General features: G+C 40.1%; 1 protein-coding gene across 1 annotated transcript; it reads left to right on the top strand.

Annotated features, from left to right (window-relative positions):
* Positions 1-19,106: 19,106 nt before the first annotated feature.
* Positions 19,107-20,367, top strand: LOC143584925 (uncharacterized). The gene is made up of 6 exons (XM_077066844.1): positions 19,107-19,119; positions 19,203-19,256; positions 19,506-19,574; positions 19,670-19,774; positions 19,977-20,066; positions 20,168-20,367. The coding sequence occupies exons 1-6, from the start codon at positions 19,107-19,109 to the stop codon at positions 20,365-20,367; spliced, it is 531 nt and encodes a 176-aa protein (XP_076922959.1).
* Positions 20,368-21,422: the final 1,055 nt, after the last annotated feature.

Here is a 21,422-nt window from a genome sequence, read left to right as displayed (position 1 = left end):
GTAGAAGACATTCCAATAAAAAATAGTAATTTTGTAAAAAATAATTTTTTAACCGTTTTTGAACTGAAAATTGTTATTATCATTAATATTTTTTGAAAATGGCTTCTACATGTGTTTATATGTAAAAAGGTCGAAAAATATTATGTAAAAATTTGTTTTTACAAGATAAATGATTTTTTTAGTATTTTTTACATGTAAATTGAAGAGTTCTCCAATGTTTTTACGTTCTCTTTTGAACATGTTCTTATATATATATATATATATATATATACTAGCAGATAACCCGCGCGATGCGGCGGTGACACTTTGCAACGGGTTTTTCAACCACTTTCCTCATATAGGAGTGTTCACAAGCTGAGACAGTGCCAGACTTGGCTCAGTTTTGAAACCGAGTTGAAAATTTGAGCTCAATGTCGAGTTAGTTTTAACCCAAGCTGGCTCGGGTTGGTTTCATTATAAAAAGGAAATTTTATAAACACGTTACAACGAAATACAAAATAATTCCACAACAAGTTCAACTTGATACACAATACATAACGGGTTTAACAGAACACAAAATAAGTTTATGTGTGACAAACAAATCAGAAACTTACTATAAATACAGATAAAAGAACTATATTAACCTAGAAACAAATATGCAAAATAATTGAACTGCACAAAGATCTAACTCTCCTTTGTCATTTTTAAAGGATTGAGACTATCCATGCACTCATAAGGCTATGCATACATACATGAGGAGAAATGTCTTGGTTTCTAGCAGAATATTTCTGCACATTGTGGGGGCGCTCTGCTTCTTTTAATATATGGTGGGTCCGTAAGTTAGTCTTTTATGCTACGTATCTCCTTGTATTACTGTGTTATGTTGTTTTTTTGCAGTTCCTTGTTGCTTTATTTAATATATATTGTCAATAAAAAATAATAATAACAGCTGTTAACAAAATTTGCAAAAGTTGGTTTAAAATATTTCCCCTTATTCAATGAAATTCTAACCTGAATTCGCTCATTCATAAGTAAACGAACTAAAATGTGTATTGACCAATTCCTCTTATTATGGACTCAAACGAATTATAAAATAAGGTAGAAAATGAATTTTCTGTAAAAATATATATATATAAAAAAAAGAAGGAAAGAAAAAGTATTTAACATGTTTGACTTCCCAAAGTAACACCATTTATATAACCGTATCTATTTAAATAACTAACCTTACATGTCCATAACCATCCATAGGTGAAACATAATCAACCGAAAGATTAAACGCACCGGATGCAATTGCAGCTTTTGCAAAATGTTGTTCTCCAACAATCTTCCAGTTACAAAAACTGTTTTTTTTATCATAATGAACTTCACGTAATCGTCTAAACTTTGGAATAGGCCCGCACGGTTCGTTATTATAAAATAAGGTATAAAATATATCATCACCTGTAAAACATACCTGTAGTGAAGAAGATCTGCAAGAATGTTTGCTTGTGATTTAACAGTCAACAAAAACCAAAAGGCATAATATTTTTGTAAAAAAATGTGCATTACAGCAAAAAGCCAACTTTATTAGAGCAAGAAAGATAACACTACACCTCATGGTTCAGATTGAAAATGAACCAAGCAGGCTTGGCTCGGTTTGGCTCGCTTGTTAGCTAGGCTCGGTTTGGCTCGAATTATTTTACTTTCAATAAATTTTATTTGTATATACATATAAGATATTATTAAAAATTTTAAAAAGAGAAGGATTCCTCCCAAATTCAACTCAAATCCCAATTCCTAATATAGACAAATTGTTAAAAACAAAACTCTTAAACTTATTTTGTATTCGCTTAAACTCGTAAAGTATTTTGTATTCAGTTGCACACATTATAAACTTAATTTGTATTTAAAAAATTGAGCCAAACTAAGCCTAACTCAAGAACAATGTTTCAGCTCGTTTTTAAAACCGAGCCGAGCCAGCTCAGTTTAAAACAAAGCACGGTGCGAGCTTGTCCCAGCTCGACAACAACCCTATTAAAAATAGATGCAAAACACACAGTAGATTTTCTGTAATAAAAAAGCAAATAAAGGGTTGCAGGAAACCTATGCAACCAAATAATTTCTAAAGGGATAAAAATATGTGCCCTGCAATCAAAAAGGTATAACTAACCTGTAATCAATGAAGTAGCGATGAAAGCTGCAACGAAGAAACAAAGTTGCAATCTCCATCACTGCTGTGGAACAATAACCACTAAAACCAAGCTCCGTCTGGTAAATGGAAGGATCAACGACTCCCGTAGCATGTGACAACAATCAAATCAGAACGAATTACAAAAGGACGATAGAGTAAAAAGACCTTACAAATCAATTTGGTCCTCACCTGAGACCTGCAACTTGAGGGGCACACAATTAGCAAACTGTATAACATTACAAAAAATAAATAAATAAATAAAAGAAAAGAGACATCATAGACGATTATATTCAGTAATGGATTAAACTGTCATACAAATGACATAATAACTAACCACAATATGCAAATTTCTGATTGTTGAACCATGCCATAAAAAGAAATGATTGACCAAATCCACAGAATTCACATGTTCTTTGAATGGTTGAATATGTTTTAAACATGTTCCACAGACCACCAGAAGCAACCGATATCTACAAAATTAATTAACATAATAAAAAATTTACCATAGTTTATTTAACAAACATCACATGAGATTTTATGGACCAAAAACACGCCATATTTGTACTCAAACCACATGCTCAATATTTATAAGTCCATTTTTACACACATAGTAAATCAATTATTGAAACATAATTAAATGATGAGCACATGGTTTCGATGATGAGTGGCTGCTTTATATGAATGCCTAAACACTACCAAGCATATAAAAGAATAATAAGACTTAATTAGCAAATAAATATGTAGAGGTAGGGTACTAAAAACACCCAAATACCCTTAAATACTATCCGCGGGTCATAGAGAACCCTCTTATAAACCACCCGCGGGACACTTGGGCCACCCGCACGTTACGAGTAAGGAGGAACGTTCTCAAAACACACGCGGAAGCATCCTGGCGTCCTCAAAAGTCATCCGCAAGACAAGACGTATGTCCGCATAAATAACTGGAGGACAGTGCCAGTAGGATAGCTGTCACCATTCAAATACTTTCTAGAAGAAAGGCTCATGATTCTTACTTGGGGAATACATGACATACTAACCAATGAACAAAGGACACCTGGCCAGGTTGTTATAACCGTGCACATGGTCAAGGTGCGATCCATCCTATCAGCTGGTGACACGTGTCCAGGTTGTTATACTCATGCACATGGGACGTATAGCCCAATCTATCACAAGAAGACACGTGGCCAGGTTGTTATGACCGTGCACATGGTCAGGGTGCGATCCATCCTATCAGCTGGTGACACGTGTCCAGGTTGTTATACCCATGCACATGGGACGTATAGCCCAACCTATCACAAGAAGACACGTGTCCAGGCGGTTATCAAAGATCTTCTAGAAGAGGATAGCTGCCCCAATAATCTATAATCATCCTTCGGCTATAAATACCTTGTCAAACGATATGAGGTATTCATTCATTCACTCACCTATATTCGGACTACACTTAGTCTTTGTACTTCAGTACTTTCTTCATTACGAACGTTACTGATTCTCACGCCGGAGGGTGGTTACAGGAAGACCCCCCCTCTTGTCCTTCCTGTAACGAGACTCACGGTGTTTGTTTTGCAGGTTCCGGTCACTGGACTTTAGGGAGCTTTACTCATATCGTGGTTGTAGTTATCGTATTGTACCCTGTGGACTCACTGGATCCAGGACCCATACCCGAGGAGTGGATCCGTGTTTCTTCATTGGCGCCATTCGTGATTTGTGTTAGAACAGCAATAGTTTTCGTTGGTTTTTTGGTTCATTTGATATGAGTAAACTTCCTGAAGGGCCGACGGGAACCCCTGCAACTGAGTCACGTGTAACTAACACAGAAGCACCTCCGGGTCTTAGTGTTTTGGCACACATCACGACTCCAAGTGGCCGTACTCTTGAGCGAGTCACAGCTCCAGGGTCACGGAACATTGACGTAACACCTGGGGGTTTTACCCTAGAGAACGTCACAACACCAACCGGTACCCCCCCCCAGATATGGGACGGACCTCGGCACCGGAAGGTTCTAATTTGGGTAATCTCAGACGGATTACAGAAGAAACGCGCCGAAAGCGTTCAGTGTTGGATCTAGAAAATGATTCAGGTGACTCTGACGTGGCGAGATCTCATAGACGTAATTCCAGATCCAGAGGAGCCTTGACTCCTGAAGAGTGGCTCCATGTACAGCAACAAAGTTTGGTGGCTGAATACGAGCGTAGAAAACGTAACGAGCAACTTCACGCCCGCACGTTGGATTATGAGGAATCCCCTAGGGGATCTCCTTCTCCTCCACCAACAGTGCGAGGAAGTCAAACCCGTTACAGTCAACAGACGGAACTAGAGTTTGGCGAACTTCCGAGGCTACGTCCTCGTCCTCGCATAAATATGCGGATGCCATCTTATTTAGATGAGTTTGATGATTACGATTCATCCTACCACCCGGGAGATGACAGTATGTATACCGGAGACAGTATGATGAGTTCTCAGGCAAAAAGCATCCGTCTGCAGGACACAGTCCGCCATACCGAATACCATAGCAATGCGGAACGAGACTTTACTAAACCATACCGCCCCGCGGCCTTCGCTGAAAAATCAAAGTTCATAGCAAGTATTGCCACAGCACCCTTTCCCGTTAATGCTAAGATACCTACATCGGTGGGTAAGTATAATGGTATGACTGATCCAAGTGATCATCTCCAAAACTTTATTGCCGTAGGTGGTGTTAGTGGTTGGACGCTGCATTATTAGTGTCACATGTTCGCATTGACACTAACAGGGGCAGCAAGAGAATGGTTTGAAAAGTTACCCAACGGTGAAATTTCTAGTTGGGACGATCTGGTGAAAAAATTTTCCCAACACTTCAGTCAACAGAAAAAACATACGCGAGACCAATCAGAAATTTTGGATGTTGTCCGCCGCGATAACGAGTCCATAGAAGATTTTATCACCAGGTTCAATGACGAAAGTTTGAACATCGGTGGAATCAGTGAAGACATGCTTCGTGGTGCCTTCCACAAAAACGTCAAATGTGACGATTTACTCCGCACGCTTACGGGCAGAGATGGAATGCCAAAAGAATGGGATGACCTAATGACTGCGGAAAATGTGTATGCTAACACTGAGAAAACATTGAGGAATGGTAACACGAAACAAAAATTTAAAGTTGAGTTTCAGAATCCGAGGCCTAATAGACAGGCGAAAGGCCCTATTTGGTCAAGGCTTCAGCCAAGTGCGGAAGTGTCAAAACCGTTTGATGCAAGATCCCTCATAGGCAACAAGAACAAAGCGGGACCTGTAAACCGAGGTCCCAACAATTAGACTCCTCTTTCAAAGACTCCCGCTGAAATTCTCACCACAGAGAATATAAAATTTAGAAAGCCACAACCATTAACAAGAAGATCATTCTTGGATGCTACTAAGCATTGTTCGTATCATGACGACATTGGTCATAATACGAATGAATGTAGAACATTGAAAAATGAAATTGAGACGGCTGTGAAATCTGGAAAACTCAAACACTTGGTAAAAAATGGAAAAACACATGTTCGGGACATCCAAGGCCAGAGTAAGAAACAAATTAAAGATTTGAATGTTCATATGATACAAGGAGAGTTCCATACAGAGAATAAGAGAAAAAAATCTGATGATGAAGAGTGGAAGAATGAACAAGTGATCTTCCCTCGAATTAAAGAAGGTCCGAACAATAAGAACCCCCTGATCATCACTGCTCTCTTCGGACACTATCGTTCTCATTACGTCTTCTTCGACACCGGAAGCACATCAGATATCATGTATGAACAATGCTTTGATCAGCTTGACGAAGAAGATAAAGAAAGATTGAAACCCATCCACGCTCCAGTGTCGGGATTCAGAGGAAAAATAATGCATCCGCGGGGTGTAATTTCATTCCCAGTCACCCTGAGTGATGGAATTCATTCGAGGACCGAGGAGGTCGAATTTCTGGTTTTGCCAGCAACATCAAGACATGATATTATCCTTGGACAAGAAGCGACTGGTGATTTCAATGCTCATCCGTCCAAAGCACACGGTGTAGTAGGAGTCCCAACTTGTACTGGCATCGCAATAATTCATGTTAACAGGCACTGCTTTGCAACCGAGAGTTCAAAACCAAGCAAGATTCCAAAACAAGCTTTGAGAACTGAACCGGAAAAGTGGGTTTTGAACAAAGATTTCCCTGATCAAACTGTAACAATTGGACCTGCTATCTCCGAGATAGTGCGGACTTTCTTGAAACAGTTATTATCAAAGAATGTCGATGTTTTCGCATGGCAACCTGCGGACATGACGGGTGTCCCGCAGAACATTGCGGAACACAAACTAAGGGTAAACCCGTTGTTTGCGCCAATTGTTCAAAAACAACGTAAGATGGGTCCGAAACAAACAAAAGTAATGAATGAACAAGTCCAGGACCTCTTGCAGGCAGGAATCATTCGTCCAATTCGTTACCAAACTTGGGTCACCAACCCAGTTATCGTCCCCAAAAGCAATGGGGCATGGCGAATGTGTATCGATTTCAAGGACCTAAATAAAGCATGTCCCAAGGATTGTTATCCTTTACCCGAAATAGATCTCAAAGTTGATGTTGTGGCACCATTAAAATTCAAGTGCTTCTTGGATGCTTACAAAGGCTACCATCAGATCCGCATGGCAGCGGGTGATGAGGACAAAACAGCATTTCGTACCGATCAAGGCACCTTTTGTTACAAAATGATGCCTTTCGGACTAAAAAATGCGGGAGCCACATATCAACGATTGATGGACACAACATTTAAAGGACAAATTGGTCGAAACTTAGAGGTGTATATGGACAATCTTGTAATCAAAAGTGTTGAGTAAGATCAGATGCTGAGAGATATTGAAGAGACTTTAGAAATATTGGAAGGTATTAACATGAAGCTAAATCCAGCCAAGTGTTCATTCGGAATGGAAGAGGGAAAATTTCTGGGAGTGATTGTCACGGATGCGGGCTTCAAAGCTAATCCAGACAAAGTTCAAGCTATAGCCCGCATGCCTTCCCCGTCCTCCCTCAAGGAAGTTCAGACACTCAATGGGCGTTTGGTTGCTTTGAATCGATTCTTGGCAAACCATGCAGCCAAATCTCACCCATTTATCTCAACACTAAGAAATTGCCTTAAGAAAGCACATTTCAATTGGACTGCGGAAGCAGAACAAGCTTTTTTGGAGGTTAAAAAATGTTTGATGGAGCTGCCCACGTTAACAGCACCCTGTGCGGGGGGAACCTTTAACGTTATACCTATCAGCGTCAGACATCACCATTGGGGCCGTCCTCCTGACAGATCGAAAGAATATTCAAACACCGATCTACTACATCAGCAGAACATTATCGGACCCGGAAACAAGATACTCCATGCTTGAAAAACTTGTTTTAGCACTGGTCTATGCTGCCCGACGCCTCCGCAGATACTTTCAAGGGCACCCCATCAATGTTTTCATCGGATACAAGCTCAAAAATGTTCTCAGTAAGCCCGAATTATCTGGCCGACTGGCCAAATGGGCCATCGAACTAGGTGAACATGCAATAGCATACAAACCTAGGCCAGCAATCAAATGGCAGGTGTTGGCGGAATTCGTGACAGAAATTCCGCATCACAAAGAAAAAGAATGTTTAATCGAGCAACAACCCCAAGCACCTCCGGAATTAGGACAAATTTGGTCCTTATTCACGGATGGAGCTTCAAGCAATGAGGGATGTGGCGCAGGCCTCAGGCTGGTCAATCCCGAAGGTCATGAGTTTACATATGCCATAAAGCTGGACTTCAACAGTACCAACAACGAGGCAGAATATGAAGCTTTCTTGGCAGGCTTGCGGATAGCCAAAAAGCTCGGGGTTAAACATTTAGAAGCCCGGGTGGATTCCATGTTGATTGCGGGACAGATCAATGGTACATACGAAGCAAAAAACGATATCATGGCTTCATATGTGTCACAGGCAAAGGATTTGATGCTTCAGTTCTCTTCTTGCAAAGTCATTCATATAAAGAGAAGTGAAAACAAATCAGCGGATGCTCTCAGTAAATTGGCTTCAACGAACTTCGAACATTTCGCCAAGGACATCCGCATTGAAGTATTAGATCGCACGTCTGTTCCGCAACATCAGGTTTAGTGATCCAAACAGGAGTAGAATCCTGGATGACACCCATTATGGCATACTTGTCATCTGGAGCACTTCCGGAAGGAAAAGCAGCGGCCCGGAAGATAAAGCACAAAGCCTTGAACTATCAGATTCTTGATGGTATTTTGTACCAACGTTCTTTCCTCGGACCACTACTTCGATGTGTGGATGCCGAGGACGCGAATTACTTAATCAGAGAGGTTCATGAAGGCATTTGTGGTCTTCACGCGGGTCCGCGGATGGTTATAGCAAAGATAATGAATGTCGGGTATTACTGGCCGGGGATGCATATGGATGTTGTACATGAAATCAGAAAGTGTGATTCATGTCAACGCCATGCTCCTAACACGCTTCGACCAAAAAACGAGTTAGTCCCAGTCACTTCAGCTTGGCCGTTCCAGAAATGGGCAGTTGACATAATGGGACCTTTCCCTAAAGCCCCCAGAACGTATCAAGTTCCTGATAGTAGCCATCGACTACTTTACAAAATGGGTGGAGGCCAAACCAGTTGTTTCTATAACAGTAGCGAGTGTTAAAAAATTCTTGTGGGAATTCATCATATGCTGTTTCGGCCTCCCTCTAGAGCTCGTTAGTGACAACGGGACACAATTCGCGGACAGTGGGTTGCAAGAATGGTTAAAAGAGTTACACATCTCTCAAATCTTCACCTCTGTAGCCCACCCGCAAGCGAATTGTCAAGTCGAAAGAACAAATCGGACGATCAAGGAAGGAATCAAAATGAGGCTGGGAACAAAACGAATGGGATGGGTGGACGATCTGCCCCATGTACTATGGGCCTTCCGCACTAAAAGGAATTCCAGCAATTCCGAAACCCCCTTCAGTTTAACATATGGCACAGAAGCCATGATTCCCGCCGAGATTGGTATCCCATCCGCCAGAGTCCTTATGATTGAAGATAACGATCATGAGCTCCGGATGAACCTCGACCTCCTCGAGGAAAGGAGGGAAATGGCATTGATCCGCGAGCATAATTACAAACGACAATTGCAAAAGTATTATGACTCGCGGGTTCAAAGATGTGAATTCGATGTGGGAGATTATGTCTTCTGCAGTAACGAAGCCTCAGGGCAAGAGCCTCCGGGTAAGTTGGCCCCTACATGGGAAGGACCTTATGTTTATCTTTTGGTCTGCGCGCCTAACTAGAAGTTCACAACATTTGTAATTTCATTTCTTGTAAGTTGGCTTATGCCCTAGTTATGAAAATTTTCATTTAAGTCATTTGAGACTTGTATTATTACGTAATCCTTTATTGGCATACAAAGAAGATCCTAGTAAACACTTATATTATGAAAAAATAAACAAAGTGTAACTGATGCAAAATTAAAACTTCTTTGTATACACAAATGGGATTACAACAAAAGATCAAGTTACAAGAAAAAAGAAAATTCTATCTATGGCGCGGCATCTTCGTGTTCCGCATCTTCAGCATGGTCTTCTTCTTCTTCTTCGTTACTTCTATCAAGTTCAAGAAGAGTCTTTAGTCGCTGAATGCTATCCTCTTCGTCAGCAAGTTCGGATATCTGGTCCGCCAAAGGAAATTTCAAAGAATCAAAGTCCTTTGATTTCTGTTTAAGAATGGCAACAGTATCCTGACCAGCCAAAACGTACTCCTCAGGAAGCTTGGAAGTGGAACCAAACTGATAACCTTCTTTAAAGCCCAGTTGGCGACCAGCTTGCTTAGAAGCTTTGAGGAGGATAGCAACACAATTCCCAAATTCGTCACTAGCCCGTACATCGGCAATGACCTGATAAGACAGTTACACATAAGTAACTCTAAAAATACTTGGAACATTTATGATGAGAATAAGGCACATACCTTGGGAATAGCTTCCGCCAATAACCATTTTTGGTCCGCCTTGGCCTGGATGATTTCCATCTTGTGTTTAGCACATTCCAAGGCTTGATCACGGTTTTTAGCGTTAAGATCAATCAAGCGCTTGTCCTTGGCCGCTGATTCAGCCTGCAGGGTTTCCAGTAATTTGGCATGTTCATCTAATTGCTTTTGAAGAGCGACCCTGGCTTCTTCAGCAGCGGACCGAGTAGCTTTTTCCGCCTCCAGGGCCTGGCTGGCCTCCCTAGCTTCGTTTATAGCTTTAAGAGCTTCTTGTTTAGCATCAGAAGCAGAGACCGCCAACTCATCCCATTGCTCAGTCATCGTCAACCAATCCCTGGTTATTTCATGGGTGGTGGAAATAGTGTTCGCCAAATAGTAAGAATGAGAGTTTAGAAACTCTTGGCGAACACTAAGACGACGCCTCTCCTTTTCACCATGCGGGAGACACTCCCCCAGAAATTCAAAACACGTGTCCACGTTACGGAATGTCGAATCCCGAAGTAAGCACCAGTTAGGCTGATGAGGGGTGGGGTCCTCCTCCTCAGGAGTAGGAGAGGTTCGGGAAGAATAGGGGAACGTGCTTATGCCCCCTTGATCCCTGAAGTGGTGTACATTGTACGAAGGTGACACCTTGGCGTGAACAGCGGTGTCCGCCTTCTTATTCTTCAGCGGAGAGTCATCCGCCACAACAACCGGGTCCTCAGTAGTATTAGGAGGCGGCGGTGGCGGACGAAGAGGTGAACTTTTCAATCCGGAAATACCCTCGGAAAGATTATCCAGGTTCACTGAAAAACACTAACAATGATTTAACATCACAATAAACAAAGAGAAAAGGGAAGTAGGAACTTTGCATACCCAGCGAAGGGTCCTCCGCATCAAGTTGTTCCAATCGTGCTTCCAAGGCGGAGGGTTTGGTCTTTTTGACTTTTTCTTCTTGGGAACATCCTTTACAGGATGAATTTTTCGCTAGCCCGCCGCCTTGGAGGCGCCCGCATCAACGGCCGGACGTTTACTCTCAGCAGTAATATCATCAGGACCCGGACCCTCAACTTCTGCATTGGTGTCAGCGTCATCATGGCTCGTTGCTTGAGCAGCCGCGGCTCGTTGACGAGTGAGACCTGCAGTTGAGTCCACAGCCTTATTAGCATCAGTTGGATAAACTTCTTCACAGAATAACGACTCTTCGTTAGATGAAAAGAGTACAATCACTCCGCCATAAGTAATGGCAGTTAAAGGCCGGGGTTATAGAATGCCCTCACCTTTAAGTATGGCCTCTTCAACATGCTTCTCACCTTTGGCATACGTCGGTTCAGAGACCACGGGTTCCGGACGAAGGGCAACAGGGAACAGAAAGTTATCGCTCGTCCGATCCAGAAATGGATCATCTTTTGGGTCAATCGGACGCTGCACCATCATGCCCCCTTCTTTGTCCAACAAAGTACTGAAGGCAGAACCTTCACCTACACAAATATACGAAAGTCAGAAATTATTCATATCAAAGACGGAGGCCATAAACAAAGCTCACTCTTATCAGTCTTCTCGTAATATGGTTCCAATTCAGGGAACGGCCATAAACGGCTCATCTTCGCGCTCACCATCGCCCCCTCATGAATGGGACGCATGGGAGTAGGAGTTGAGGTTAGAGTCTTAAACCATGGAAGATCCTCATGAGCGGAAGCAGGAACCATGGGCATAGGAGACTCCGCCTTACGTTTCGTCATTGAAAACGGAAAAACATCCTCTCTGATCCAGAAAAATTTTGGTTTCTAGCCATGAAGACTGCGGATCCACTCCGTACCAACAACCTTCTTCTTATCAATAGATGCAAAACTATACCATCCGTCACGGAAGGTCATTTTGTAAAATACGGCAAACATGCCAATAGAGGGATCAAAATTGTGAGTTTGACAGCAAAATTCGAAATGTCGAATTCTCAACATACGAAAGGGATGGATCTGTGAGAGATGAATTCCATATGTCGTCAAGATCGACCGGACGAACTGCGTCACCGGAATCTGGAAATTCCCCGTTGTAAAATGGTCTATATACACAGCCATCTTCTTTGCAGGCGGACTAGTGGCAATAGAGCCACTAGCCGGATGTTCTGGTTCCCAATCCGGCGCCAGTCCATACACATTGACAACATCGTTAAATTCTTTTTCTTTAAGGCAAACCTCAACCTCAGTAATAATAGGGGTACCCTTCTTCTCTTTAGCCATTTTAACTCCACAAAGATCAAGAAAATCACAAAAAGAGGAAGAAATATCAAAGAAAAATGAAAAACTTCAAACGTTTGAAAGAAAAGAAATCTGAAAGTGATAAAGAGCAAATAGAAGATACAAGGGCCATATTTATACTCATCGCAATTAATGCAATCCATAAAGCGCCAGAGGAGAGAGAAACCGCGGACAGACAGATGACTGACACGTCAGGCGGGAAATTCAAGATAATGAAAACAGACTGTCGGCAGCGTCATATACGTCCTGTCAGTTACCCTCAAGAAGTTTCTCTCTCCGCCACGTCACTATAGTTATCCAAAACTTTCAAATATTTCAACAAATTGAAGGATTTAGAAAATTCCTCTCAGAAGGTATTAAAAGCAGTAAAAAGATCACAAGAAGTCAAAAGAAATATTCTTCATTAATGATCCAAAAAACATTACAAGAAGGAAAGAAAACTTTTTACAAGTTATAGAAACAGTAAATCTATCCTAAGGGTTTGAAGCGGATGGGTCTTTCGGAGCCTTCACAGACGTATCCTCCGAAGAATCATCCTCAGAGTCTTCCCCAAGATATGCCTTCAAAAGTTGTAGGCCATAATCTGCGGATGCAAACTCCAGAAGCATTTGCTGAAGCGGAAACACTAGGTCATCATGTTCCTTTACCCGCGTAACTCGGGCTTGCTTGACATCAACTCCATGAAGAGGATGATCTCTGAATGTGCGGTTGCTCTGAACATACTTCATCCCTTCATGAAAGCCCATAACACGCCCAAGTGAGGAAGAAGCAGACATCGCATTGGCAAAGCTGTCATTTAGCTCCTTACCTCCTTTGATATGGCGAACAACCTGTTAAGACAAAAACATAAGTCCCCAATATCAAAAGGTACGAGTGAAACAACAAATGACAAAGTGTGACTTACAGCATCAACTCTCCGAGTAAGGAACCATTGACGGTCCTGCTCCGCACGCTCATCCCGCGCTCGGAAATCCATTTATTCCGCGATGGCTTCCTCATGAGCTTGGAGGAGGGAATCATAAGCAGTCTGGATTTCAACAGCACTTTGATCCTTAAGTTCAGCCCGCTCTTTCTGCAGCTCTAGCTCCGCTTCAGGATCGTGAATTCGCGCACCTTGAAGGGCTACTTGATTTTCTAATGAAGTATTAGCCTCTTGAACACGAGTCAACTCATATCTCTCCCTCTGAGCCTTGGCTCGAGCAGCTTCAAGAACGGAATTTTGCTTTTCACAAGCTTCCTTCCATCGACGGGCAGCCTCAGCATTGCGATCTTGTTCACTCTTAAGAGCAATCTCCGCATCGGATTGTTTCCATTTAGCGGTCTGGGCAGTAATACGTTGCTCCTAAGCTTCTTTCTTGGATACCTCAGCCGCCCGACGAGCTTCCCCCACCTTCCCGCCCAGAGTACGTCATTCGCTCAGAACCTCTTGGCTACCGGCCAGAGCATTAGCCAAATGGTAAACAACATTTGTATGAAGGTCGTGGCGGGAAAGATCACGCTGATATGCCATCTCAGCAGGGGGTGCGCAATGTTCAACAAATTCCATACAAGTTCTCGGTTGGGAAAACCGAGAACCATTGGTAATGCCCCATGGAGGGACAAACAACTCGTGTTTGTCACCCAAGCCCGTATCCCCGTAATAACGGGAACCCGAAGGTTTAAGGCGAGCCGGTGTGGAAGAAGACTATTGTGGAGGAGGTCGACGAGGAAGCTCTTCGGTATGGATATGCTCCTCCTTAGCAACAGGATTATCCTGCTGATCGTCAGTACCACCTCCAGCCTGAAAAAGATAGTCAAAACGAGTTCAGATTCAGACTGGACATTAGCCCCTTCCGTTGAAGTATCAATCGGAGGAGTCGGCATTCCCTCATCTGCAGTAACCTGGGGGAAAGTTGGCCGATCCTCCATATCAGCAACGTCAGGCGGAGTAGATGGTTCTTCCTCCGCCTCTCCCATTGTCAAAGGGGATGATGGTTTTTCAGTATGAGGAGTTGGAGTAGATAGCTTCTCCGATACATCCTCACTAAAGATCAACGGATCTACACAACAAAGTTGTACTTAGATAAAACACTCATGAAAAAGAATACAGTATTTCGGGATTGAAAAATACCTTCAACAGTGTCTAGGCGATCGAAAAGACTATACTGTGGCTTCTTAAGGCGATGAACTTTCCGTTTCTTTGATGGTCCCGCCTCAGAATCCATAGTCTTCTCGCCCCCCAGAACTTGCCTAAGAAGCAAAGAAGGCTCTCTTCTTCTCCAGTTCTATCAATAAAGATGACACAGAGGAAAATTCATGCATATCTTCCTCAGGTTCTCCCTCCTTTTCGGAAGCAGAGAAATCAGAAGTATCACCATCATCATCGTCTGATGATATAATGGCGATCATCCCGTCGGGAGTAATGGCAGTAAGAGGTGGAGGGTTTAGAACATACGCACCTGTTTTGAAGGTGGCATTCGAAGTGATAGGTTCAGCTCGGACCTTCTTCGGAAACAAAAAATGGGACTTGGTTTTGTCAAGTATAGGTTGGTCCCCCGCCTCGCGGATACTCTTGCGAACACAACCCCTGTTTTCAAAAAGGGCATTGAACATAGAGCTGCGACTTGAAAAAGATAGAAATCGGATCATAAAAACATTCAAGAAAGAAAAAAGATAGAAACACAAGACAACGTACGCTCATTCAGATCTGCAAAAATGGGTTCAATAAACTCCGTCAGCCACAACCGACTCATGCCTGCCCACACTAAAGCTTCTTCCGACAACGCACGCATGGGTGAGGGCTCCATGGTAAGAATGCGATACCACTCTTGACCTTCATGAGCAACTGTGATAACCTCCGGAAGGGCGGAATTAACAGGGCGACGAACCATTGATAGAGGCACAACATCCTCAGATACCCAAAAGAATTTGTTGCGCCAATCAGTGGATATCTTTTCAACCTCATACCCAAGGCTCCGTCGGAAAATCCCTGACACGTATACCAACCATTCCGGTTGGCAAGACGGTAAAAAACCGGAAATCGGTCAACATGAGGCACCATGTCTCGTGCTATACATACAAATTCATAATGACGGATTCACATCATAGCGCGCAGATGCAGTTGGGATAAATGAATCCCATAGGCGGTTAAAAACCTCTCAAAAAAATTTGTTATGGGTAAACGGAAATTCCCATGAACGAAATAGTCAGAGTACGCAGCCATTTTCCCAGGCGGTAGAAAACTATCTATGGAACCAGGGGCTGGGAATTCCGGTCCCCACTCCGGTGGAATGCCATACGTCTCTAGCAACTTCTCATATTCAGAGTAGTCCCATGAAACTTCTATCTCGTCAACCTCTGTTTGAATATTCGACATTATAGAAAGATTTAAAGAAAGAATATAAGAAAGATCGGTACTTTGTCAGAAAGAAAGAAAGAAAGAAGATAATCAGACGGAAAAAGTGATAAAACTTCAAAAAGAAGGAGTCTCTCCTTATTTATACCCATCGCAGTTAATGCGATGGGATATAAACAGCAGAGAGAGAAAAACATTACCCAACCAGTGACTGCCACGTCACGCGGGAAATTCGAAAAAGAGAAAAAGTTGTACGGTCGGGTACAGTGACAGCCGTCAAAAAACGTTCCATCATCTGTTCACGCGCCTGCGAGTACTCAACTTGTCCTTTTTCGTGATTATCCATACAACAAAAGATATTTTCTACCTAACCTCCGAACAATAAAAATCCCCAAAACATACATTAAGTCCAGAAATTTCACCCGCACAAAGACTTCACGCGGAAGAAACACTGGACTGGGGGGACTTGTAGAGGTAGGGTACCAAAAAGACCCAAATACCCTTAAATACTACCCACGGGTCATAGAGAACCCTCTTATAAACCACCCGCGAGACACTTGGGCCACCCGCATGTTACGAGTAAGGAGGGACGTTCTCATAACACACGCGGAAGCATCCTGGCGTCCTCAAAAGTCATCCGCAAGACAGGACGTGTGTCCACATAAATAACTGGAGGACAGTGCCAGTAGGACAGCTATCACCATTCAAATACTTTCTAGAAGAAAGGCTAATGATTCTTCCTTGGGGAATACGTGACATACTAACCAATGAACAAAGGACACCTGGCCAAGTTATTATAACCGTGCACATGGTCAAGGTGCGATCCATCCTATCAGCTGGTGACACGTGTCCAGGTTGTTATACTCATGCACATGGGACGTATAGCCCAACCTATCACAAGAAAACACGTGGCCAGGTTGTTATGACCGTGCACATGGTCAGGGTGCGATCCATCCTTTCAGCTGGTTACACGTGTCCAGGTTGTTATACCCATGCACATGGGACGTATAGCCCAACCTATCACAAGAAGACACGTTTCCAGGCGTTTATCAAAGATCTTCTAGAAGAGGATAGCTGCCCCAATCATCTTCCATCATACTTCGGCTATAAATACCTTGTCAAACAATATGAAGTATTCATTCCTTCACTCACCTATATTCGGACTACACTTAGTCTTTGTACTTTAGTACTTTCTTCATTACGAACGTTACTGATTCTCACGCCGGAGGGTGGTTACAGGAAAACCCCCCCTCTTGTCCTTCCTGTAACGAGACTCGCGGTGTTTGTTTTGCAGGTTCCGGTCACTGGACTTTAGGGAGCTTTACTCATATCGTGGTTGTAGTTATCGTATTGTACCCTGTGGACTCACTGGATCCAGGACCCATACCCGGGGAGTGGATCCATGTTTCTTCAAAATAATAGCAATTAAGCAAAGTTTTCCCCAATTTGTACACTTAATTTGTGGAAATCTTTACATCTTCCTGATAATCGAATTATAGGCATCCTAAATCTTCCTGATTTAACATCGATTGTGAATTGTAACTCAATCAAATAGAACACGGATGGTAGCGATGGTACTAACCTGTTTTATGGCTTCAATTGAAGCAAAGAAGTGAGTTATCGATGAAGAGAAACCGTAAATCAGAAATGCTACATAGGCATATTAAAAATCAGGGACTTGACGGTTGTGTTAGATGATGGTTTGAAAAGGAGAAACTGATTTTATTTACAAAGTGGAGGGAACGGTTTGGCATTTTGGTTTATGGTTACCATATAATTTTAATTACAAAAGTGCTTTACTAACTTGTACATTAATGCTTCATTGAGTTGTACATTATAATCTACAACTTGTTATTGAGTAAATTTTATATCGAAACGCTGACAAAAATAAGCAAGTCGTAATGGAAAATTCGGTTTTATTTAAAACATAGTATATCAAAAGATATAGAAAGAATAAGAATTTTAAATAAACTTGTTAAATACATGAGTAAAGATGAGGGGTCGAAGTTGTAATTATATTTTAAATTTACAAATGCGGGGTAAACTTGAAGGGGATATATTGTAACTATATTGTGAAAGAATGAATGTTTACGGTAGAACTTGTGACTAAAAGACACAAATGCCCCTAAAACTTATCTTTTGTATGCATTATATGTAGTACATTATGAATTATAATTTATACCTCTTAACTTTTAAGAGGTCATTCACTCTCTCTTTATATATAGTATATGGTATTCTCTAAGAACCCAAAAATAATTAAGAACTAAAAGAACCCATTCTATCCATTGATTTACATATCTGCTGTTAATAAGATCAGTGGCATATTTGTAATTATAAATCAAATTGAATATTATTTATTTAATCTGGTAAGGGTAATATCGTCAAAAAAATTTATGTAAAACGTAATACATGTGTTTGTATCCCTGATATTTCTGAATTCTATTAGGGTTGATTCCAAAAAATGTGCAAACAGAGAAGACAGAGAAGACGACCAGTTTATCACCCCGATTGTTATGTAAATTGAAATTCAAATTCGTATCCCCTTATCCCTAATTATACAGATTAGGAGTAATATATATTCATCCAAATGAAAGTCGATTTCCACCAGTTAACTCATCGTAGGTTGGTCATCTGCAACATTGAATTTAGAGTAATCAAATTTAATTGCTTCATTATTTATTTTTTGTATTAGATTTTTGTCTTATCAATTGCTTTATTATTAATTTTATGCATAAGATTTCAGTATATTTCAATTATATTATCATAGCCATTACATTGACTTATATATATGATAGTGTAAAGTTCAATTTTTTTCATTAATACATATTTGCGATTCAATTGAGTTGTTAGGAAGTAGATTTGATTTGCAGTGTAAACCAGGACATCAGTAGCTTTAAATTTTTCCAGTAGCTTTATTGTTATGGGATTTGCTTGTATTATTAAAATATGGCTGAGTCTAGTATATTTTGCACGCGTGTAAGTTTTTGTGAATTATAAGGAATGTTATAAAATTTATATCGGTGTAAATTATAAAAATTATAGATGTCAATGTTAATATTATGGGATTTGCTTGTATTATTTAAAATATGGCTTAGTCTAGTATATTTTGCACACGTGTAAGTTTTTGTGAAATACAGATATCAATGTTAATGTAAATGATATGGCTGAGTTTGTATATATTTTTTAATATGTTGATATACACAGGTGTATGTCATGTAAATTATAGATGTCAATGTTAAAATTATGGGTTCAATTTAATGTTTATTATCATGTGTTTCGGTTGTCAAAGTATCATCTAATATTGTTTTATCATGTGTGTAGGAAAAGCTACTGAGATATGGGGAAAAGTAATAAAAGATCTTTGAAAAGATCATCCATATTAATTGGAGATGAGAACAAAAATGATGGCAATGATCTGTTATTGTATTATTATTAGTAACACATTTTTAGATTTTGTAAATTATGGACTCAAATCCAGCATGTTGTGTTAATGTGTACAGACTTTGTCATTGATAATCGTTCATGGATAGATAGTATGCAAAAACAAAGCCAAGGTATGTTACGTTTTCGTTAGTATGTTAAGTTTTAAGAAGTGTAAAGTTTTTGGTAATTGTTTGTAGTGAGGGAGTCTAAAAGGAGAAAAAGGTCTGCTACACCTTTGAATGGTGTAAATGTAGATCATAATAAAGGTTAGAAAGTTACTTTGTTTGAATTTTACATATATCAAAATCAAGGGATATAAATATAAAATAAATTTTACATATAATGCTTACTTTGTTTGATTGGCTAATTATTGGATGTAGTGAGTGATTCAAAAAGGAGGAAGGTGACTGCTGCAAATATGAGTTCTGTAAAATTTGAGGAGATCGACGGTAATAAAGTTGTTTACATTGCGTGAATATTTCATATAAAAATAGTAGGAATTATGATGTTTAACAGGTATTATCTTTCTATTTCAATGTCTTAGCTGGTGCTAGTACGGGTACAAGGAACAAGGCTCTTAAAAATATTAAGAGGGAAAAGAGTTTAAAAGCTTGTGTTTCTACTGGGTGTCGTAAACTAAACTTTAATGGTATAATATTGTGTTTTGTTAACATTATAAGCATTTGATTTATGTTGAATGATTACGTTATTACATATGCGAATATGTTATGTATGCATTCAATACGTATATGTAAAACAAAATTAAATATATTAGATTTAATAACAAAGATTTACGTTTACAGAATGTCTTTTTTTTTTTCTTATTTTGTTTCGTATTTTTACTGTGACAGGTGAAAGTGGTATGAAGATAAAGAAATTTAAATATGAAAACGATGCAAAAGACTTGATTAAGAAGAAAATTAAGAAGAGTATCGGAAAAGGTAGTTAATTAAATATATAATTATGAATTTAGCTCTATTATTCTTTGTAAATTAATTGGAAAATATTAACATAATTCTATATGCGATGTTGTTCTTAGCAGGAAGTAAAGCAAAACATAATGTTGCGAGATATGTAAAATGGCGTGGGATAAAGACACGTTCATCACCTCACCAGCTAAATAGATGTATAGCTGGACTTAAAGAAAAACAAAAGTTAAAAATAATTGAAATGGGGTTTGGGAATTTACTATCATTTAAAGTGGACGGGATTCCTGCAAAATTGGGAAATAAGGATAGATAAGTTCGACCCAGCAGCAATGGAAATAAGGATTGATGATGTTAAGCTCAGTGTTGATAGTTATGCCATTCATACTATTTTGGGCTTACCGAATGCTGGTTTAGATATACTGTCACTAAAAAAAGGGAACGACAAGTCGAGCATACATAAAAAATGGGAAGGAAGATAAGAGAAAGAAAATATTTGTACTAAAATGATTGTTGACAACATACTAGAATCTGCAGATGATGATAGCATAATGTTTGTGCTAGATTTTTTAGTTCTTTTTTGCAACTCAATGTTTCAGATTCATGTAAACGGATGGTGCAAGCTTCATGTTTTGAGTTTTGTAGACGAAGAAACGGATTTTGCAGGCCTTAACTGGTGCAGGTAAGGATTATCGTTGATGAAGAAGTGTAAGAAAAATTGGGATAGAGCAAGTACAAAATCATTTTTCTGTGGTCCTTTAACCATTTTAACGGTATGCGTTGTATTTTAAACTTTTAGTTCATTATTTTTTGGTATCACATGTGAATTTGCTGATATTATTTTTGTTATGTTTATGTGTAGCTTCTATATGTCAACACTATGACATGCAAGTTAAATGATGAGTGTTAAGTTCAACCAATCAATTATTGGACGTTCGAAAAACTTAGCAAGAGAGAAGCTGATGAGCTGAAGAGAGGAGGGTTTGGGCTAGCCGTTAGTAATGATTCGATTTCAACTTTCAATGGTTGAGTTTGGTTTTGGACGACAAAAAATCAGTATTAACGGTTGGACTCACAAATTTAACTTAAAACCATCAAAACCGACACTCAACATCCCTACGTAACATAGTAATTTATTTAAAATGAAAAAAAATTACAACAATATCATATCCAAATTATAGAGAATAAAATGCTCGTTTTTATGGTGCAATTTGTTTATAAAAATATTAACGTGTGAAAAGACTATAGTCGTTTAAAAATCATGGGTGGGAAGTTAGTTTACAAGTTAAATTAAAAACATAATATGTTTAAAGATAAGAGACCAAACTTGTAAGTTGAATGGATTGTGTTTAAAAGATATGTTTGCCCTTA

The sequence above is a fragment of the Bidens hawaiensis genome, unplaced genomic scaffold, assembly GCF_021521415.1.
Source record: "Bidens hawaiensis isolate Kalapana, Puna unplaced genomic scaffold, B.hawaiensis_p1.1 tig00033497_1, whole genome shotgun sequence".
Lineage (NCBI taxonomy): Eukaryota > Viridiplantae > Streptophyta > Magnoliopsida > Asterales > Asteraceae > Bidens > Bidens hawaiensis.
This window is presented reverse-complemented; position numbering and strand designations above follow the sequence as displayed.